The sequence below is a fragment of the Artibeus jamaicensis genome, unplaced genomic scaffold, assembly GCF_021234435.1.
Source record: "Artibeus jamaicensis isolate MK-2021 breed Jamaican fruit bat unplaced genomic scaffold, CSHL_Jam_final scaffold_916, whole genome shotgun sequence".
NCBI lineage: Eukaryota > Metazoa > Chordata > Mammalia > Chiroptera > Phyllostomidae > Artibeus > Artibeus jamaicensis.
In genome coordinates this window covers 37,434,737-37,458,736 of record NW_026522059.1, presented here as the reverse complement: position 1 = coordinate 37,458,736, position 24,000 = coordinate 37,434,737, and the positions used below count along the sequence as shown (strand labels likewise).

Below are 24,000 nucleotides of genomic sequence, written 5' to 3'. Positions count from 1 at the left end.
TCTACATTTATGCCAAGCATGTGGGTGACCTTGTAAAGTGTGGAAATAATGTGTCAGCTTCCAGGTGGTATTTTCCTTGGGGAGGGAGCCTTTGGAACCAGAATGGGAGTGGAGAAGGGTGAGCAGCAAAGGGCTCATCTTCATCTGTACTGTTTCATTTCCTCAAAAGGAGAAACAGACTGCAAAATGCTAAGGTTGTTAAAGCATGGGGTGCATGCATAGGTTTGCACAGTATTCACCTAAATGTGTACCTGTATAACTGAAAGAAAAAGGCCCTCAGATCTTTCGGGAAAACATGGATTTTTATGTGTAGCAATAAAGTGTATATAAAACAGCCTGTCTTCTGGTAAAGGAACAAGTTAAGATGCAAATCTTTATCAGAGTTTACAAGGCCCTACAGAGTGTGCCTGTTTGAGCCTCTTTCTAAGCTGCTCATTTGTTCATTCCAACCGAGCTCCAGCCACACTGCCTCTTGCACGACACACAATGCATGCTCAAATCCTTTTCCTACAGCAGCAATCTTCTTAGGTCATTATTGTCTCTTCCTGATGCTGGGAAAAGTCCAGAACATTTTAAAGTAGTTCACATTCCTCTGATTTTGCTCTCCATCCTGTGTTCTTAGTAGATTTTGACTCAACCAGGTAAATGCAACTATTTTAATGGCACTTGGTGGATGTTCCCTTTTCAGTGGCTCACGTTCCTATACTCAGTCATCCTGAGCTGAACATTTTCCTGGCTCCCTCTGGTCCCCACACTCCTGGAAGTGTTGTGCGTTCAGGACCAAGATAGCTGTGGGGTTCAGGCTGAGGGAATAATGTATCCGCAGACTTGTGTACCGAGCACACTCGAGGAAGGGCATAGGGGCATCTTACTGAGATATCTCACTGGGTTCCAGCTTTGAGGGACCACCTTTGTGCCGAGATGGTCATGGAAATCTACAAGTTCAAAATGAATTATAACGAGTAACAAAGAATCTTGGATGCTAAACCGTTTTAAAATTTGTTATTGTTTGTCTTTGAGAGATGAATAAGCTAATTTTCATTTGGAAGTTACTATTAAAGCTTTCCTAATTTAAAATGTAATACTTGATTAGTCCATGCTACTTGATCTTAGACAAAACCCAAACAACATTACTGCTAAGTGGGATTCCACATAGTGTATTAAAATAGTGGTGACCAGTTCCATCCTGGTGACAAAAGAGAGCTATTGTATCCTGGAAGGGGTTTAACTTCCAGTCTGAAATAATCCATCAGCAGTCTTTTTACAAGTAGTTTTTTGAGTATTATTTTATAATCACACACTTGCACAATAATGAAAACTGGATAATATCCTCCAGTAGCCACAAGAAAATATATTTCTTCAACCTTTATAATAATATTAAATATTGCAAATATTAATGAGTACTTACTCTGCACCATGTACTATTCTAAGCATTTTATTTGCATTAACTCATAGTCATCTTGGCAGCCTTGTAAAGTAAATGCTAGTATTATCTCCAAATTACCAAAAAGGAAACTGAGGCATAGACAAATGGGGTAATCTCTCTGAGGACATGTAATATGTAATGGAGCTGGTAGTATCTTTAAATATTTGTTTTGGAACTGAAAATTATCCACTTTTTTTGCAGTGCCACCCACCTTAGTGTTTGATACTTGGTTATTCATTTGTCTTCAAAAGGAAGTCAGTGAAACTTGTGTATGTCTTCATGCATTTTAACTTTTTCACAATAAATGATTACTTATTCTTTGGACTCTCACAGAGCGTTCTACTTGGACAAGTCAAATTCACCACCCAACTCCACATCCAAGGCTGCCTACATTGATAAGGTAAAAATAAATGATAGCATTTATTTATTCCTTATAATTTACATGCCTCCCTTACTTAGTTTTGCCACTCTTGTTCTTGAGAAATGTGTATATAATTATAAATATTGGTCATCTCCAATGCTGTTACCTCCATAATAAAATATTTTAGACCACTCATTAAAAGTTAGAACAACAATAAATTATATTCCATCTAAAAGGATTTTGTTCCCCTAAACATGTGAACTTCCCGTTTGTCTCTTTGTTCTGCAGCTCATGAGGCCTCTCAATGCCTTGGATGAACTTTATCGCCTGGTAGCTTCGTTCATCAGGTCCAAGCGCACAGCCACCTGCGCGAACACCGCGTGCAGTGCCTCGGGTGTGGGGCTGCTGTCGGTGTCCTCGGAGCTGTGCAGCAGGCTGGGGGCGTGCCACGTCATCATGTGCAACAGCGGTGTGCACCGGTACGTGAGTGTGCGCGGGCCTCGGCTGTGCTGTGCCCAAGTTTATTTGACGGTTGGGTTTACATTTTGGCAACATGACGTTATAACTGAAACATTCAAAGAACTCACGTGTTTGGAAGAAAATTTTGGAAACTAGATAATTCTTACATAGTATTTTCTAACTTAAGTTCCTATATTTTCCGTGACTATTTATTTATACAAATGAATGCCATCCTGCATTTATATCATTGTGGCCCAGAGTGTTACAACCCTTATATTTGTACTTTGGGTACAAAATTTGCATTGACCTTATTCACTGTAGCAACTTGCTTGGTAGGAACTGGTGCAACTAGTTAAACAAAGTGCTTTTCATTGCATTTGGTGAACCTTCCACTCTTCGGTGGTTTGGATCCCTGTTCCCCGAATGTTGTGAGCTGGATGCTGTCTTGGGGTTTTGATGATCTTCTCACTCCTGGCAAAATTACAGTCCAATAACCCATATAGTATGTTGTTTCTGAAAATGTAAGCAGGCACCCAGATGGGTCCTGTCCAAATGGTTTGTCTTCTGCAACTGTGCTCTGTTTGGGAGAGCCACGGTAGGTGTGTGACTTCAGGTAGCTACATCAGATCCAAAAGGTGAGTGGAGTATCACAAATCGAATCCTTTTTTTGAAATAATTACTTGCTCCTCTTCTGTCAATTCTCCAATTTCAAAAGGAAGTGAAACTGTGTAAATGGAAAAATAGGGAAGAATTTAGTCCTCATTGTAATCTGAGTAGACAGAGAGCCTTCTGTCATCAGTCATTGTCTCTTCTTAGTTCTAGGCCAGTTAGATTTGCAGATGGTGGTTATTATTTATTCCAGTATACTTAGTACTTAACTCATGCAGTGGACTGCGGTGCGGTTGGTGCTGTTGGCGGCGTAACAAAGTGGCGATGTTCATGTTAGAGACAAAGCATGAACATACAACAGAAAGCAATAACAAAATTATTAATAATAATATAACAAGTAGCAAAAACAATGATAAACAAAAAATAACAAATCTAGACTGTAAGAAAATGTAAATGATCTAAGAAGCTCCCAGTAAAAAATAAGATGCAGAGAGAAAATAGATCTGTGTGATGGTTAGAACTGGGAAGTTTCCATGGAGAAGCTAATAGCTGAACTGGGTTTGGCTGCATCAGGTCGAAGAGGCAAAAAGAAAGAGAAAGATGATTCACGGAGTGGGTGCTCGTGTATGAAATTCCATTTGACTGGTATGCCTGAATTCTAGCTTTTAAGTCCTAAACAGCATGTATTGGCTTATGAAATATAGCAAGACTATTTTTCTGAAAGGAGCATTACGATTTTGGGGGGGTTGACAAAATACACAAAATTTCTTTCTATTTTAATTACCATGTTCTTTGTGTTCTGTTGCAAGCTTATTAATAGCTTAATTGAAAACATTTTCTGTAACTGAATATACAGAATTATTTCACATTTTTATTAGCAGAAAAATGATGTCCCCTTTTATGATCAACTCATGTTCATTCATTCTGGCCCCATTAATTCATTCATATATTCACTCATTATTCATTCACTCAGTAAAAATGCACTGAGCACCAATTATGTGCCAGGACTGTTCTAAAGGCTGGGGATACAGCATTGAAAAAATAAAGTCTCTACTCTCATATAACATTCATTGCATTGGGGGAAATAGATAATAAAGTCAACAGGTAAATATATAATGTGACAGGTGAAATAAAGACAGAAAAGATTAGAAGTCAGACAGGTGAAAGGTAATAGGACGGGAAGGAAGAAGAGGTAGCACCTTCTGACGAGGGGATTTCATTAGACACCTGTGTGAACTGGATAGAGTGAATCGACCCGATATCTCAGGGGAAGAGCATTCGGTCAACCATGGGAGCAGTCCTGCAGATGTGGAGCTGTGGTGGGGGTGTGTCTCGTGTGTTCAAGGAACCACACAGCGGCCGTGGTGGCCTCAGCCAAGGGCCATCACCTTGATCATTTGTGTTTTGGTGCAAGAACATAGTCATCTGAGGGCGTGGATACTTTGTAACAACCTCTGCATTAATTTACTGTGAGTCAATCCAATCAAATCTGCCATTCAGTCCTGGAGCCCTGGCCAAGTTGTCCAAATGTTACTCAGATATTCCATGAGCAAGGTGCGAACTTGACTGAGGCTGTATAGGAGAAGATGGTGTCCCACAGCTGTTTTACAACTGTTGTATTCATTGATAAGTGTGTTAAAATCACATGTACCATTGGTTTTCCATATCTACAATTCAAAATAAATATAGTTTTAGTTACTTCATTTTGGAGACATTTACTGAGGGGTGTGCACAAATTCCCGATGACAGATGCTGAACTGAAGGTTAAAATTGTTTGAAAATGGCAAGGTTTGGTTTTTTCATTATGCAGGATAAAATGGGAGTTTAACATTATGTTTAATCTTTTAGTGAAGGCTGTGCTTAGATTTTTCATGATGATAAAAATACTAATTTATAATTTTTTGGAAACAGAAATCTTACGTAAGACTGGTTCTAAAATAATTCCTAGCCAATGCGACCCCAATAAGTTCAATAAAAAATAAAGTGATTCCTTGGTAATTATAATTCAGAGAGGAGCCCAGCTGGACCCGTTCCTGCGCTCACACCAGACAAGGCTGCAGCCTGTTTGCAGTGTGAGTCAAGATAAATGTTACACAAACTGGTTCGTTCTACAGTTCACTTGTAAAATCAAGATGAGAAGTTATTGACAATATGATACCCGTGTTAGATGATCAGTGTCCTACCTTTTCTGCTTTATTTGAAAAAAAAGAGAATCTGAAATATTGTTAACATGTTGTGTTATGTTGCATATATTTGCTATTAGAGAGGAGAATGTGGTTTCTCAGTATGAAAAGACAGACTTGATTGGCATTAATGTCTAGGTGTTTTAAAGCCAACTTGAATTAGAGGGCAGGGCTGCATACAGCAATGAACGTGAGGTTAGTTGGAATAGAATTCAGTGTGAATATTAACATCTTCTCCGAGCATTTAGCCCGGCTTTGGTTTTATGAAATTCCCTTTCCTAGGAGAGTCCTTTGTGTGAGTTACAGTTCATCGGGTGGACTTTACTGCCCTCACTTGCTTCCACCACTCACTCACCGTAAACTGCTTTTGAATAGTGGAAGAACAGGACTGTCACTTTTTAAGATCAGATTTTTCCTTTTAAACAATATAAACATGCTATTAAAAGTTTCCTATCCTGACATGCCTTTTTAAAATTTTTTATTTTATATCATCTCTTGCACCTTGTATCAAACAATATACATTTGAACAGTTTTATTGGCATATATAGTTTAATAATCTGCTTTTTGCTCATAGCATCTAGATATGTATTTCCAAAATGTACACATCCACTTTCTTATTACCATTTTATTTGTTACATAATATTCCAACTAGTTGTTATTTTATACGGTTTACTCAACTGTTAGTTCAGTGGTTTTTCTTCTTTATTCTTTGTACATAAAAGGCATCTTTGTTTATGTAGCTGTTCAAATTTTTATTTTATTTTTCATTAAATTAACAGAAAACAAAAATGTCCTCTAGGAAGAAGTGCTGAATTGTAAACCTCGTTGGTTTGTGTGGGGGCGACTTTTCCCATGAGTTCTCCACCCCCTGCCCCCCATCACGGATGAAAAGAAGCACTACCAAGACATGATCTGCTTGGGGAGGAGAGGTGACCAGTGTCTCCGAGGAAACAAAGGCCTTGAGTCCCTTCCTCCAGGAGCTTTTATTGGGTTGTAATACAGGGGAATACAGGGCGGCAAGGATCAAACAACAGATAGCATTTCAAAGAAATCTGAGGGCTTAGTCTGAGTCAGAGTCTGTCAGGGAGGGAGTTTTGCAGGAACTTTTAGGGTTTCCTGCTCGGACCCTTAACATATGAATGAAAGCACTCTTAGCAGAGTAGATTTCACAGGATTTTTAGGAATTCTTTGTGATGTCAGATTTCCTCCCCCACCCATCCATTCTGGCAAGGCAAGGAGCTGCACCCCTCTCCATCAGGTATTCAGGCTTAAGGTGATTAGAACCAGGAAGCGCTTCTCCCAGAGGACATGGGGACTCAGGCTATGTCATGTAGCCGGGGTGGGAGGGGGGCAAGGGTCCATTGCTCACTCTTTGTTACAGCCCCCTGAGTCCTTCCATGATGGCCTCCCAAGTGATCAAGTCTGGCTTAGGTTGCCCCTCTCTCTGTGAAGAGACTTACCCATCATAGACTTCTGACCATGCTTTGGGAATAGGGAGAGGAAACTGAGGCAGCATTTGCTACCAGAGACAGGCTTTGTCTCCTGTGGCCTGATTCCGGAGGTTGCTCACTCATCCTTAGCCACGGGGGTGGGGGTAGAGTTACAATTCCTGAAACCAGGCAGAGCGGTCCAGAACAGGTTTGTACATCATTCTCCAGGATCCTAAAAGGACTGTCCTCGAATGCAATAGAACCAGAAGGTCAGGCAGTGGTGGGGGCCCATTCACCCTTCTCTTGTCTGCAGAGGGCATTAAACCTCATCTGCAAGGGTGGGTAAATGTGGCTTTACAATTTTGAGCACACAAGACACAGAGTATATTATTGTTTTATTTATTAATCATTGTATTATTTTTTCCAGACAAGCATCCGAGGCCTGGTCTCACCCACCTGTGTACACCCTCCTTCTCCCCTAGATGTGCACTGATAGTTCAGTAGTGCTTTAATTTGCACTTCTTGGATAAACAAATGCAAACATTTGAATGTCCTTAGAATTTTCTTTGCTACCAAGATTTATGCCATATATTGTCTATATACCTGCCTTATAGACAACTTTACTTTTTTGCCAAAGTGAAGGTTTGTACCTTTTTGCCTAAGTGAACATTTTTAAAGTATTGGGTCAGCACTGTGGCTTTTAATTATCTTGTTTGGCCTCCTGCCAGTTATTTGGTGCAGGCAATCCAAAAGCAAGCGACAGGGACTTCCAGATTCCCTGTGGACCTCATCCTGCAGCATCCTTTCCTTCACTCTGGTGTTTCATGTTGTTTTGGTTCTTTATTCCCGCCCCCTGCTTCATAGCCAACTGTTTTTCTTTATGAGACATAAATCAATAGACTGAAAATGTTACACAACCTGAAGCATATGGCTTAGTGTGTCCAAACACAAAGATGCCATTTTCCTCCCACTCTATTAGCTTTAGGGGGGTGGACAGGTGAGTGGGAAATTCCAGAGTTTACCTGAAAAGGTATGTCAGAGAAATGTCTGGTGATGGCAAAAGATCTGGAATCATTTTTTCCCTGTGGATTTATTCCAGACGCCTTTTGTCTGCAAACTCCCTGTAGCCATGAATAATGGGTTTTCAGTGGTGCCGGGGCCCAGGGGTATCCCTGAAGGGTGGGCGTGGTCTGCGCACCAGCCTCATGCTTCCGATTTGCCTGTGATGTCTTTGAATTAAAATCTTGGAGGTCTGTACACATAAATTACCTTTTATCTTCATATTTTGTATAAGCATCTTCATATTTTTCCCCAGGAAATAAGGTCCTGTATTTTTCACTAACATCCAGGGGGTCTTGTGAACAGCACCATCAGGAGGGGTCACTACATCCATGGTTCACCAGCACCAGTCAGGGTCCCCACTATCTCATTCGGAGACACAGCCGGTCTGAGAAAGGAACAGTCTGTGGCAGTGCCGGTTCTCATCATTGAAAAACATAATGATGATGAACACCAAGCTACTTGGAAATTCAGATATAGTTTCACATTGCACAATATTACAAAGGGTGGTGAAATTCTCAGAGTCATCTTCTTCCCCTTCTGTTATGGAATTCAAGGGGTTTGTCAATTGGGATATTCTATTCAAGAACTAGACATGGCCCTGGCTGGTGTAGCTCAGTGGATTGAGCATGGGCCTGCGAACCAGACAATCGCGGTTCGATGCCCAGTCAGGGCACATGCCTGGGTTGCAGGCCGGTTCCCTGCAGGCCAGTTCCCAGCAGGGGACACACGAAAGGCAACCATACATTGATGTTTCTCTCCCTCTCTCCTTCTCTTCCCCTCTAAAGATAAATAAATAAAATCTTTAAAAAAAAAGAACTAGTCATGGTTGTCGCAAGGTAGTTTTTTTACTTGCAGCAACCAAAGGAGACAGGTTTATATGCAAAGCTCTGTTTCGCCAAAGGTAGGCACAGCCATTGCTCATATACCCCATTTGGTTAATTACACATTGATTTCTTCTTCGAGGTCTGCTACCCCTAACTAGTTGAGTTGCTGTCAAGCTCATCCATTTACATCTGTGACTATATACTATACTAAATTTTACTATACTATACAAAAATACTATACTAAATTTTAACATTTAGTGAGAATAACGTTTGGTAAGGACCACCTAGACCATGAGACTCTTGTCATATCTAATACTTCCTCAACCAGCTGGAGCTTATGTAGCCCATCATTTGACCATAGTATAAGACTCAAAGTATAAGTATAAGCATTTGTTAGAAAAATGAGATCTGGAAGTTAAAATGCAAAACAATGAAAGAAAAATATGTATCAGCAATTTGGTTAATGAAACAGTTTTTATTTCGAATGATGAAGAATAGTGTAATCACTATTCCTAAAGCAATTAAAAAATCTTTTTGGTATCTATCAATGAACAATTCTGAAAACCACTTTCATTTGAGCTTTAAAGGACTTTTGCAACATTTTATTCTGTCATAACTATGACATCAGAGGACAAATGGACAAAATAGGCTCTGTTTAAAAAACACAGTATCTTATAAAAGTGGGCCACTCAAGGTAACCTAATCAGAGCCCTAATAGGGCAGATGATGAAGTGGCATCTTTCTCCACTGGTCATTTGAAACATCAAGTAAGAGGAAGCAGATTTACTCTGGGGATTTCCATATGTAGGTTAGATTCTATGGGGCAGAAGAAAAATTACTGCAATAAGCAAATGTAAGTTTCAAATGTATCCATTTACTTTTGCTGCAAAAGTGATTTGAAAGATTCAGTAACAAGATTAGAAGTGCTTGAATTTTAAAGCTCCACAAAAATGAATAGAACAGAAGAAACAATTTTGCTGACTCATGATGCCAAGATAATATACATTCCCAATAAGAAGCTCTAAAATTAGTCTCTATAGCCAAGAATCTGAATGTTTCAGAATCTGAAACATACTGGTCTAAAACACTTTTTAAAAAATATATAAGGGTAATAATATCAATGACAGAGCTGACATTTAAAACTGTTATTAAATATAACTATAGTTATGATTTCTCTAACAGTTAGAATATGAGTATGATTTAATCAGATATTTGTTCAATATCTAATAAAATCTTTAATGAATCAAAACAAAAATAAGCCCTGGCTGGTGTAGCTCAGTGGATTGAGCGCGGGCCTGCGAACCACACGCTCGTGGTTCGATTCCCAGTCAGGGCACATGCCTGGGTTGCAGGCCGGTTCCCTGCAGGCCAGTTCCCAGCAGGGGACGCACAAAAGGCAACCATACATTGATGTTTCTCTCCCTCTCTCCTTCCCCCCCTTCCCCTCTAAAGATAAATAAATAATAAAATATTTTAAAAAAACAAAAATAAAAGTGTGCTCTAATCTTTAGAACACAAAAAATAAAATTCTATACTAACGGCTCTGATAGACAAAATATGAATATATCCTACTCACAATAGAATATAAGTACAAATCTTAACTGCTCTTTCAAACTCATAGAAACAGCAGAATGGCAGTTAGCAGGCACTTGGAGAAGGGAAATAGGAAGATGTTGGTCAGTGGTATAACATTTCGATTATGCAAGATGAATAAGTTCTGGAGATCTAAAGTACAACAGTGTAACTGTAGTTAGCAATACTGTATTGTACGCCTGACATTTGCTAGGGAGGTCTGAAGTGTTTTCACTAACACACACACACATACACACACACAAACACATAAGAAAATGGTAACTATGTGAGCTGATTGATATATTAATTAGCTTAATTATGATGAATATTTCACAATGTATATATATAATAAATCAGCAAGTTATATATAATAAATACATATAATTTTTAATTGTCAATTGTACCTCCATATAGCTGGGGAACAAAAGAAAAGTAAGCCTAGAATTTTAAATTATACTGAATTATAAAACATGCAAATAAAACTCCACAATTTCTGCTAATTTCAACAATCAGATAAATAATATAGGTATATTCCCTTAAAATTATAGGAGGAAATCAAATATTTCAAAGATGATAAAAATTACATTATTTTATTTTTACCCAGTACCTGTTATAAAAAGTTCTCTACTATAAAAGTTCCCTACCTTAAAGAGGTCAAATTCACATATATATTTTTTTTCTTAGATTTTTCTTTGCAGTTGATATGGATCTTTAAAATTAGTACGTTAAATTCTGGTATTTTTAATGTTCATTATTTTTTTAAGTTGGATTACCGTAAAAGAAGAATAAAACAGTAATTACGAGAACGATGGCCTCCTGCAGTGGTTTCGAATTCTGACCTCCAGTACTGTGTGCTGTTGTCCAGACCAGCCTTAACTTCAGTACATGCATCTCATTTTTATATTCAACTTTTTAAGAAAATGAAGGGTTTAAGCTAAAGATATACATAACACGTAGACACAGACAACAGTGTGGTGATCGCCAGAGGGGAAGGGGGCGGGGTCAGTGCAGGAAGACAAAGGAGAAGGGGGGGGCGGGGAGATGGAGACATTGCAACATTGCCTGGGGTGATGGGCACAGGATGTGATGTGCAGACAGTTTTTTCTTGAGTTCTACATTTGACAAATGTACCCCAATGCATTCACTAAAAAATTACAGTTTACATTCAATATTACATTGTGTTAGTTTTAGGTGTACTTTGCACCCATGTACTTTACGTTAGTGGTCGTTTGGTAACTACCCATCTGTCTTAAGTACATTTAAAATGAGAGCTTGTACATGCTTACTTTCATCATTAAAATTGGAAAAGTCTAGGTAATCATATATTAAACACATCTTCATAAAATAATCTAAATATCTAAGTTATATTTAATTTTTATATCTGTACTGTTTTAATTATATTAAATTTAACATTAGCATGTTATCAATATATTACTAACTATAACTAATTGTTAGTTATAGCTAATAATTCATGTCTATATTTGCCAAACCCAATTTTACTATTTGAGCATATGAGTAAGGTTTAAGTGTTCACCTCACTGAATTTTATCTATATGTAACTATTTAACAGTGATAAATACAGAGTCCTCTTTACAAAGTATTAAGCATGGCATGATTCTTCAAAACTTATTTAAAGAAGCTATATTGTTTCTCATAAATCTGCAAAATTACATTAAAAGCACAATAGAATCCCAGTCGTTTTCTAGGATGTTTCTGGGGGCTTTATAACTCCTCCAGTAAATGTCGTAAACCAAATTTCCCAGCCCCCCACGGAGAGAAGTGTATGTGCTTCACTTCTGTCTGCCCTTGAGGAACTGCCTCTTTTCTCTGGGAACCTGGAGCAGGGAAGCGGGTGGTGTGGAGAAGTCTGAAGGAAGGAAGCTGCCGTTCCCGCCTTTCCCATATTATTGTGAAATCAGTGATCTAACAAATTCAGGAGAAACACAGAGCAGTGAGATTTGAGTCCTGGTAGCGGGGAGAGTGTAAGATAGTGCCTGCTGCAGGATTTAAAGTATGAATAGTGTTTACCAAGTGATGAAAATGCAGGCGGATGGTTCATGGCAAAGGACTAGTGTGGGAATATAACCTCGGGTGTAAAATAGCAGATGACATGAGCTGAGGGCACTGTCCGTAGTTTGCTATTTGTGGGTAGTGACGCCTGACATTTGCTAGGAAGGTAGGTCTGAAGTGTTTTCACCACCACACACACGCACAAACACATGAGGAAGCGGTAAGTTACGTGGATGGGGAGCTGGGAGATGAGGCTAGCAGAGTAGTCGGGGGTTGGAGAATGGGCAGCGCTGCCTGCTAGGTTAAGGATCCGGGACTCTCTCCTGAGGGCTCTGGGTAGCCAGTGAAGGGTTTCAGCAAAGGAATACCACGGTTAGGCATTTTTAAAAGTGAAGGTCACGCTCACAGTCTATGAAGGGACAAAAAATGGTGGCAGGGAACAGCTGGGATTTCACAATAATAGAATAGGAGATGACAAGACCCCAAACTAAGACTCTGGAGTTAAGGTGAGAGGGGAAGGAATAGATAGGAAAGGTATGAAATGGTTGTCAAGGGGACAAGGTGACCAGTGAGAAACAGAAAATAGAAGAGAGAGGGAAGTTGGCGGTTCTGCTGGTCCAGCTTGGAAAGGTGGCAGGGGAAGGGGGCCTGTCACAGGAGCAAATACGCATTTTTCTCTGAGAGGCGTGTGGAGAGGGATATTGAATTAATCTGTCACCTGCTGAGTTTAGGTGTGCATGGTGGACCTATATGGGATGACCTCTGATGTATTTATAGTCACCGAGGAGTAAAAGGATCCATAGGCATAAACATGTTCACCCACACGTACATACCAGTAAGCTATGGAAAGCCAGAAGCAGGCTGATAAATTAGTATAGGGAGAGAGGACAAGGAGACTGGGTCAGAGAAAACTTCTCTGAGATTTTTGTGAGCTGCGTTTAAAACATTACTAAGAGCTGTCCTGGCTGGTGTGGCTCAGTGGATTGAGTGCCGGCTTGCGAACCAAAGGGTTGCAGTTCACTTCCCAGTCAGGGCACATACCTTGATGTGGGCCAGGTCTCCAGTGGAGGGTGTGGGAAAGGCAACCACACACTGATGTTTCTCTCCCCCTCTCTCCCTCCCTTTCCCTCTCTCTAAAAAGAAAATGTTAAAAAAAACATTACCAAGAACTCTTCGGGAATTAATACACTTAGGTATTATAAGAAGAGGTATTCCAGGAGAGGTCACAGAAGTGTGACAGAGAATAATCAGCTGGCAACCAAGGAAGTTGAGAAAGCATTACTGGAAGCACGTAAAGAGTATTACTCTCCCTGGGTCTCCACCTCCCATCCTCTGTGTGTCCTGTTTTATTCCGTGGCTCCCTCTGGGAGATGCAGAATAAAACACTGGAGCATCCACCAGAAATATCGGAAAATACTCAAACAAAGGTCTATTCAGTATTTGGGATAAACAGAGAAAAGAACTATGGTTCAGTATCAATCGAAGAATAAGAGAGACAAAAATCTCATACTTGACACCCCTAAGTGTTGATGTCATTAAAAAGACCTGTAAAGACTAAGGACAAAAGTCGAATAGCAAAATACAGAAGGTACGAATGGAGAGGCAGTGCCAGAGAGTTTCACGTAGCTGCCTATCAGGCTGAGAAGTCTAAAATGTGGAGAAGCAAATTCAAACCTAGTGGCTAAGGCCTAATTTACATGGGGATATTTCATATTCATACACGTCTTCAGCATAGCAAATACCTACTCAAGTGCCCTAGTGCTCAGTTACTCAAAGGTCAGTGAACACCTCTGTGCTAAGCACAGCCATGAGTCCGCGACAAACAGAAAACACATCCTAACATTCCTGAGTAGAAAGAATGAGGAATGAAGGAGTTTTTGCCTAGCAGTTGATTTTTAAGCCTTGGTTTAAAGATAATGTGAGATCCATCTGGAAAAACTCCAACCGTTGTTAATATAATGAGAACAGTTTGTCCAACATTGATGTAAACTGGAAGCCAAGAAGAGAGGACTGGAATGTGCACGTGTGAACAATGATGACTTCACTGTACTTACTAGTCAGCGAGGGTGGTAGATGCCACTGAGAGCATGTGTACTGTGTGGCCGTCACATTCAAAATGACTGATCAAGCAGAGCAGTGAATCTGCATCATATTTTGAGTTAAGCTTGAACGTTCCTCCATGGAAACGTCAGATGATGCAGAAGCCCCACCTGTAGGCAACTGGTGATTGGCAGCTTCATCACAACAATGCGCCTGCTCATCACGTCTCGTGCAGAGTTTTTCGGCAAAACATCAAATCACCCAGGTGACTCAGCCCCTCTACAGCCCTCATTTGGCGCCCTGTGACTTCTGGCTTTTCCCAAAACTAAAATCACCTTTGAAGGGGAAGAAGTTTCAGATCAGTGATGAGATTCAGGAAAATATGATGGAGAGCTGATGGTGGTGAGGAGAACTGTGTGAGGTCCCAAGGTTCCCACTTTGAAAGGGGCTGAGTATCATTGTTCTATATGCAGAGTTTCTTACATCTTCTTCAAAAAATGTTTCTATTTCTCACAGTACACGACTGGATACTTTCTGGACAGCCCTCTTAGGCTAACAACTTCCAGGGCATGTACTGAAGGTTGCAATAGAAAGTCCCATTATCTTTAATGAAAATTTCATGGCTAATCCCATGTGCAATACTAACGATGTGCCCCTTACATTCAATGACTTTTTTGCCTTAAGGTATACAAAGTGAATGAAGTATTCAGTTTGGCTCTGAGTTTGCTGCTAGGGTCTCACTCCCATTGTTCTGTTTACTTCTGCTCAAGGCTCAGCTCCTTTTCACCTTGCCCTGCTCTGCCTGCCTTCGCGGTGCGGCCTCTTCAAATACTCAGTAACCCCTCATCTTTCAGCTCTGAGTCTGTGAAGCCTAGGAACCCAGGGCAGTTGTGGGAAGGTTCCTTCAGTACCGGCTGTTTGGCAAGAGTCAAGCAATACTATTGTAAGCAGCTGTAGGCATCTGGAGGTTCTTTCTATAGAATATACTGGAAACTTGCCTGAGTGACTACTGGCTTATGGATCTTGCTATGGTTACATTGTTGTCATTCACATTTTCCTAAAGGGAGAGTATAAATACTTAATGTTTTATTTTATCTGTGTGTGTAGGGGTGTGTGTGTGTGTGTGTGTGTGTGTGTGTGTGTGTGTGTGTGTAAGTGAAGTCTTTACTGTTGAAAACAAATAATCTGTCTCTTTTTCACAAAAAATGCTTACGTGTTTTATTAACAAAAATGTCTTCTCTGTTACAGGGATCAAGGACACAGGGGTTGGGTTTTTGAAATCCCTGTGGACCTGTGACCATTTTTTCAAGCTTTTCTTTTGTCACAAATACATAGTTAAGGGTGACCAAGGCGGGAAAGGTCAGTAGGCCAGCGGTGGCCCTTGCACAGTAACATCGCAGACACTCTGTGCAGAAGCGGAGCTGCAGGGCTGACGGGTATTTAACATCCAGCGTCAGCCCTCGGGCATCCCATTCCCCCTCCGTGTAAGAAGTAAAAGGCCCCGGGAACATACAACCGTGCAACGTTAAACAATTAGTTTCTTCAATCAGGTGCTTCATTCTAATTGTCAATAGACTTTTCAGAGTGGTGCCCTGTGCTCAGTACTTGAAAGTAATTAAATGCCAGAATAAATGAGATCACCACAGGAATGAACACTCTGTACACAGAACAGTGCATTTTATACCAAAAGATGCAAATCTGTCATAGAGAAGGAACACAGTCTCTCTTCAATTTATTTTTACTACTTGATTGCCTTACCGCCAATATACTTTTTTTTTTTTTACCATGCTTTGCATCTAGTTCCTTTTTAATCACGAACACATCCATTTTAGTATGATGAGGTCTACATTCACAGTGGAGTGGTTTTGGCGGGCTGAATCAGTCTCTCTGAAAACAGTTCATTTAAATTTAAATGCTGAGTCAAGACTGTGGTTGTTGAATTATGTCTGTGCAGAGCTGGAATCTCTAAATGCAGTCATCTACATGTTACAATGTTGAAATAATGGAAAGAGACCTGGATTTTGAATTCAAAAACTGGTTTTGAATCCCACACCTTACTCGCTGTGCGACCCTGATTACATCACCCGGTCTCTCAGAGGCTTGTGGGTGGAATGTGAATAATGATTGTCTTTCTGAAAAAAAAATTGGCATGAGGATTAAATCAGCAATATATGTGAAAATAAGTACTACCGGACCTGGCTCTAGTGAATGCTCCATATTCAACCTTAATCTGTGTTTCTGATAGTGAATTAGAGTTAGAAATATAAAATGCACATGTTTAAAATGACTGAACCATACTTACTAAAAGAGAGGAACTCTTGTAAGAACTACTTTAAAAATCACAGTAGATGGTAAGAGTAGATCTGAAATGCTCAAACAGCAAACATGGGCTGTGATACAGGTGTTAGCTATTGCTGTCGTAGCTATCATTTTGCAAAGTATAAGTGTAACAAATCAACACATACACACCTTGAACTCACACAGTGTTGTATCTCAGTGATTTCTCAATAAAGCTGGAGAAAATCACAGTAATAATAGGCCATGAAAGGATGAAAAAGGAGTATGAAAAATACAAGAGCTAACTTGTCCAATCTATAAGAAATAGAATACAAAAAACTCTGGACTCTATTTTTTTATAATATGGTTTTCCCTATCTACTGTTTTACATAAACTGTTGAAAAGCAGCCCGTATAGTATGTGATTTGTACTTTTCTTCATTATACAAATTACTAGTGTGAATAAGAAATTCAAAGCATTGCTGTGAAACAGAGGCTAGGTTGTGATTCTTTACTGTACCGTGGGACCATCTGAGCTCAAGTCTACGAAATAATGGAATAACGAGCTAACTAATGAATATCAATGTCAAGTTGCTGTGACATGCAACACTGGTGAGGTCGGCTAGAGTTATAGGGACAGACTACACAAATCTTTTATGTAGCAATAAAAGATTTAATAATCAACTCACTATCGAAGAAGTCAGAGACCGAAATCATATGGAAACTGTGACTCCAAAAGGAAAATAATGTCCGAGTTAAGTGAAGTAAGAAGGCGGAGGAAACAGTGGCAGCTCCTCCAGCTCCCCCGAGGGAGCAACATGGTCCCAAAGGGACCTGGATAAATTGGTCTGAAGCTCTGCACAATGAGATCACTGTTTCTGTTCAGATTTAATGTCGTTTGAATTGGCACATCTATTGGGTGATAACCCTGCCCTGTAAAGAAATGTCAAGCCCTATTTTTTCCTGGAAATTACTTTCCTGTTTGCCCCTGTCTTCTACAATATACTTACATTAGCTTAAGGTTACGGCTAGGATATAAGATTTTAAACAGTTTTATTCTATATGGAGCCTATTTTTAGAATTCTTGATAGCTTATAGAAAGTCATTCAGGGCAGCAGAACAGGCTCCCCCTTGAATTCAAGGGTATAGGGGGGCTTTCTTTCTTAGTGTCAAAAACGAGAGTACAGTGTATTTTAGAATAAAGACAAATATTTAGGGTTTCCATTGGGAGCTAGCATTTGTTTATTCCTTCATTAATTAAAAAAAAAAAACTAGGTATGGTGCACTGACAAGTGCCAAGCACTGTGCTACAGCAAACTAGGGAGATAAGAGAACTGTGCCTCCCACAAAACTTCCAGTCTCAGGTCAGGGCAGGAGCACCGCAGGGGTAAGCCGGGCAGCCACACTCTGTGGCACTAGATCTCCTTATCAATGACAGCAGAAGAAAGATGGCAAAAGGACGAGGTTTTTCAGTGAAGTTACGGAGGGGTGGATATAGACTTTTCAAACTACAACAGAGGAGAACAACGTATAGCATGTCATTTTGACAGTGTGAAAGAACTGATTCTGTTAGGGTGGCAAATGTATGCTTCTGAACTGGGAAATATTGCTAAGTGATAAGCAGATACCTCCCATCTGTCATAGAAATCTCCTGTGTGTAACAGGCTGGTGTGCAAATAGCAGTAGTAAGTAGCTGCTGATAGTCTAGTTTTTTCACCCACTTCACTCTCTTGGGGTTGAAACACATGCTCATTATTCCTCCCCAACATTAGATGCTGCACCAGTAACTTAAGTTTAGTATATAGGGTGGAGCAAACATAGGTTTCCCATTGTGAGTACATGAAACACAGAGCTTATTCTTGTATTATTTATTAATTCTTATGTTAATTTTCCTAAAAACAACTGGGAATCTTCCTTTACCCCATGCTGTAGAATCACAGAGGTGACAGCTGATTAGATTCCTAATAACTTGTTTGTGACAGTTACCTGAATAAGGATAATGAAACCTGATTTTAATTAAAGGAGAAAAGATGACTTCATAGAATAAGGAAAAATGACCTCATGTTTTTAAAGATATAAATCTGTAAACTTGTAAATACAGACCTGTAACTATATAAAGACGTATGAACCATGTGAAGAATATTATCCAATGCTGACTGATGCATTTACCCTAAGGAAATTTTCTCACTCTTTTTTCCATGACCAAAAGCAGCATCGTAGTCATAAAGGATGGTGAAAATGAGGCAAGACACACAGAACTGGAAAACAAAATTCAACTCTGATCATTGGGTAGAATTCTATATTAGGGCAGAAGCCACTGATTTCAGAATCATTAAATATTTATTTTACTTTATATTTATCCAGGATAAAATCAAATTAACCTTCATATTAATGCAAATGATTCAGAATGAGTGTCATTGTTTAGCCAGTTTACATGGATTATTAAGGGCTCATGCCTCATACTGCCATTGCCATAGTTGATTAAAACTGTTGTATGGCACACAGTCTGTTAAACTCAGAAAACCCCAGTACGTGCCTGAAGACTCTGGGTGTGTGTTTTTCGTATATTGTATTTTTTCTCACCACATATGACTCTGCTAATCATATGTGATTTGTACTGCACTGGCACAAAAAGCTGACACACTGTGCCAGTGCCTCACTTCAAACATTTGTGCAGGACACGGTGAAAATCACTGTGCAAGTCACTGTTGAAGTCACAACATGTCTCCCCAAAGTCAGTGACTCCAGTGGGTTTTGTTTTTAAGGATAGTTTTTAGTTGTAATTCATTATGAAATATTATCGAGGAGTCCTATAGAAACTTTGAAAGCAATGATCAGTCTCAATAAGTAAGAACAAATACTGGAGAGGTTGTGAAGAGAAAGGAACTTCATTCACTTCTGGTAGGAATGTAAATTGATACAGCTATTGTGGAAAACAGTATGGAGGTTCCTCAAAAAATTAAGAATCGAGTTACCATATGATGCATCAGTCCCTCTTCTGGGTATCTACCTGAAAAAATGTGAAAACATTTATTCACAAAGATACGTGCACCCCTATGTTCATTATAGCATTATTCACTGTGGCAGACATGGAAGCAGCCAAAGTGCCCTTCAGCACAGGAGTGGGTAAAGCAAAGGTGGTACGTGTATACAGTGAAATACTACTCAGCCATAAAAAAGATGAAGTACTACCATTTGAGACAACATGGATGGACTTTGAGAATATTATGCTATGTGAAATAAGTCCATCAGAAAAAGTTAAGAACCATAGGATTTCACTTGTATGTGGGATGTAAAACTGAAACTCATGGACACAGACAAGAGTATGGTGGTTTCCAGAGGAAGGTAGTGAGGGGGTGTGAAGGGGGCCAAGTATGTGGTGATGTGAGATGATCTGACTGTGGGGGGTGGGCACAGAATGTAACATACGGGTGAAGTATTATACAACTGTATACTTGAAACCTATATAATTTTATTAACCAATGTCACTAGCAGTAAATTTAATTAAAAAGATGGGGAAATAAAAACAAAGTATCCTTTGATAATTATTTTTAATTACTTTTTAAAAATGTTTTCAATACCTTCATTATGTTCATTTATGGCAAATTATTGCAGCTCAAAATTTATAAATCTTCATTACATAAGGTTTTCATGTGATTTATTTAATGTCGGTTTATAACTAGAATGCGAATGCCCCTCCTCTACTAATAATAACAATATTTGGAGTCACACCCAAGAGATAGAAATATAATCATTAGCCACCAAGCAAAAGGTTAGAATTTCTGACCTTGACCTTGCTAGGAATTAACAAATAAATTAACAGTAGGAAAACAGAGCTCAAAGCCGTGAACCTCTCTTGTTCTGGTTCCCCATGTCAGGTTTGGCTACTGTACCACCCTCATAGACTAAAAGGCATGAGGCATCTCCCCAAGTGTTGGATTTAACACATTCCAACCGTTGGGAGATTGGCTTCTTGTTCAGTACAATTGGAATCATCATTGAATGAGGCAGTAGACCTGTTTAGATTTGAAAGTATAACAGAGTACAACTGATGTTTTTGTTTGTTATCATGGCAAATGAGCAAACATGTAGAAGGTCCTTAGCTTTAAAATCCTTGATCTAATTTACTATAGAAATGTCATGTTTGGCATGTTTTAGAAAAGACGTACATAAAATTTGATCCAAGAGTTGAAGTCTTACAAACTAAGCTAGATATAGGGTGGTAGATATGACTTAGTAAATGGTTGAAATATAATATTGCCCAGTTAAACCAACATAGGAAAGTGAGTTTTGTCTCTGCAGTGAGACTTAGTTGAGGAGAACGTTTGGATGTTGGTCATTTTGACCCCGGAACCTCTAAATAGAACTGGCATATAGGAGACTGTTTCACATGCTGTTCCTGACCCTTTGCTTCACAATTTGACACATACAATAAAATTGATGGGTAATGTCTAAGATCAGTTAGAACAGACATATGAAAAAATAAAAGCCTCATGTTAGCAAGTACCAGATTATATTCAGATAAACTCGACTTCAACCAAACCCCAATTTATAAAATAATATTGGTAGACATTTGTCATTAACTCCATGAAATTATCATAATCCTGTAACATCAAAATCTTATAAAAGAATTTACTACAGAGTTACTTTAATGAACAGCTCTCTAAAATAAAAAGTAGAAAGCTTTTAAAAATACCGTGGAATTTGAGAAATTGGGATTTATGAAACCTCATGTTCTTCAGATTTTCTAAATAATGTGTTGCCCATGTGAACTCATGGACAGACTTACTAAATGAACTCAGTAGCAAAGAACAATGTAAATGACATTAGGACACTTCTTGCTCGTCACATTTACAAACTTATTTCCCCTCCTCCACACACACACTTACAGTGCTGGGTGCCCCAGATGTGAATGTGTTTCATTACAACCTGTGGTCCTGCACCTCCTTTTCATCACTAGGTGAATTTGTATAGTGGGCAGTAGGAATACCCTAGAATCCATTCCTGCAGGAGAATATTATAATAACCTAACTGTAAATGGAAGTGACTGAATTACATACATAGGTCCCAGTAAACCTAATCTACATGCACCCTTAATTTACTTCATTTAGCTTAGTTCCAGAAATAACCATAGCCTGAGCACTACAGAACATGCCAGAGTGAAGTTGGGATATTAAAAGGCAACGGTGGCAACAGTTGGTCCAATTAAAACATTTTGCTTTTGTGAGTTTTTAAAAGCACGTGACTATGTCAACAGGTTCCTAGGGTTCCATGCAAGTAAGGGACACCAAAACTCAACTTTTCTATTTTGATAGTAAATCCACTTCTGACAGCACCTAACGGCACTTGTAGGTACAAAGTAGGCACCCAGAAATATTTGTTGGATGGTTGGATGGGTAGATCAACACACAGGGACAACTTTATGACTATTCCACAGCGTTGCTAAATCAAAGTGCTTTTCAAATTAAATTGGACCAATGAGCTGCAGGTTATGTTTACATAGTAAATATATGCTATATCTGTGAGTGATATGGGATCTATTCTTAATACAAAATATGTCAGGAAGATGTATTCGTTATGGCACAGATATATTGACCCCTTGCCTTTTCCTTCTATGGGGAAATTACTGAGTTCTGCATAATTTTGCAACCCTGCTAAGTACACTTCTTCAGGAGTGTGTCCTAGGCAGAGCCACTACTTGGAATGTTTTATTACTAATATTATGGAACAACTTTCTTCAATGCATATGTCGTATTTGCCTTTTTACAAAGAACAGTTTCTACTCTGGACTTTTTTTTTTTTGTTACTCCCAAGAAAACAGTTGTCCAAAAATTTTTAAGTGGTATTGTAGCTAGAAAGGAGCTGAAAAATCAAAGGTTGATATTTTTCAGGATGGGGTAAAAATACAGATTTATTTGAATTTTAGTTCCCTATCTAATGTTAGAACAAAGATTGTGCTAGAAAAGAAATTGGTAGGTCAGACAGGAAATCTCGTACTGAATGGAATTTGCTTAGGATGCTGGCCTTTGGTATACTCCCTTCACTCTCATGCCCCACCAGGGTAAACAGATCAGTTTCACTGATAATCAGAGAACTACCTACAAAATCAAATCTTCTCTCATAAAACCTAACTCTGTGTATACATGAGTGCACCACTGGAAAAACCATGTGCCACTTTGGGGACGTGGAATTTTTCAGAGAATGCCCACATTGAAGTGTTTCTTGCAAGTACTGAGTTTTCTCATCTGGTATTCAGATTGAGATAGTTGAGAGATGATAAAAACTTATGAGGCAAATAATGACGTATTGACCATGAAGTGGTGGACTGAGGGCTAGGTTTTTTTTCAGGAGCTTAATTTAGGAAATGGACTTCTGAGATGCCGTGAGTCAGATATAGGCAACGTGTCCCACGTTGACCTGCTTAGGTCTTTTAAAATGTCTCACTTTTATGCTGTTGCAAAGAGTTGGAGCTTCTTCTTTCTCTCTGCTGCGTAGTATTACATGGTGTAAATGTACCATAGTTTTTTGATCCACTCATTTACTGATATGCACTTAGATTGCTTCTAACACCTGACTATTGTAAATTGTGCTACTGTAAACACTGGGATGCATAGGTTCTTTTGGATTGGGGTTTCAGGGATGGAACTGGAGAACATTATGCTGAGTGAAATAAGCCAGGCAGCAAAGGACAAATACCATATGCTCTCACATTTAACTGGAACATAATCAACAAAAGAAAAAAGCAAACAAAATATAACCAGAGACATTGAAATTAAGAACAGTCTAACAATAGCCAGAGGGGAGCAGGGAGGGGACAGTGGGGTGAAGGGTTTTCAGGAACTACTGTAAAGGACACGTAGAGAAAACCAAAGGGGAGGGTGGAAGCAAGGGAGGGAGGTGGGTTTGGAGGGGGTTGGGGGGAGAGGTGGGGAGAAAATGCAGACAAATGTAATTGAACAACAAATTAACTTAAATAAAACGTCTCTCTTTTAAACAAGTGTAAATTAGTCTAAGGACCTACTGTATTTGCGACGTATAAAGCACACCCATGTTTTTGGGCCAGACTTTCAGGGGAAAAATTTTTCTTTTTAGTTTTTTAATTCAATTTTTTTATTTATACATAAAACAATGATCATATCCCAGGGAATTATTTTGCATATGGATATTGTTATTGATTTCTAGAGTTACACTTTTAACACATAAGCATAAATAAAAGAATTAGGTACAGAATTAGTACTACCCATGTATATATAATGTGCATCCTATTTTTCCCTCAAAAATTTGGGCAAAAAAAAGTGTACCTTATATCCAGCAAAGTATGGTAATTGTAATATACAGAAGTTAGTATGAAAAGCAAATATAGATAAAGCTGTCTTTTTGGATATGCTGGCGAAAGAAATGTCACACTGATATTTCAGTGTGATTAGAAAAAGATAAATATGTTTAGCTGTATTCAGCTAGTGCAATGAGCACTATTGATTAAAATGTTAGGATCAATAAAGACTTAAAATTGGAGTAGAGGAGATGTGAGGAAGGAGAATAAGGTTATGGTCTGTCAAGTAACCTAAATGCTTTGTAAAAAATTGATTTGAAACATGAACTGTCAGCGATACCCTGGGCCTGCAGGGGCATATTGTGTCCCACGGCAGCAGATACATGTAAAACCACAAAGTACGCTGTTACCATTCTCACACACTAAGTATCTGCAAACATTGTGCACTACTAGAAGCTAATTATAAAGCCTTAGC

General features: G+C 39.1%; 1 protein-coding gene across 1 annotated transcript in view; it reads left to right on the top strand.

Annotated features, from left to right (window-relative positions):
- The window catches only part of PREX2 (phosphatidylinositol-3,4,5-trisphosphate dependent Rac exchange factor 2), a 226,910-nt gene that overhangs the window by 185,520 nt on the left and 17,390 nt on the right, over positions 1–24,000 (top strand). The window contains exons 36-37 of the mRNA XM_037148935.2: positions 1,760–1,826; positions 2,076–2,266. Of these exons, the coding sequence (XP_037004830.2) occupies positions 1,760–1,826; positions 2,076–2,266 (258 nt within the window). The remainder of the gene's footprint in view (positions 1–1,759; positions 1,827–2,075; positions 2,267–24,000) is intronic.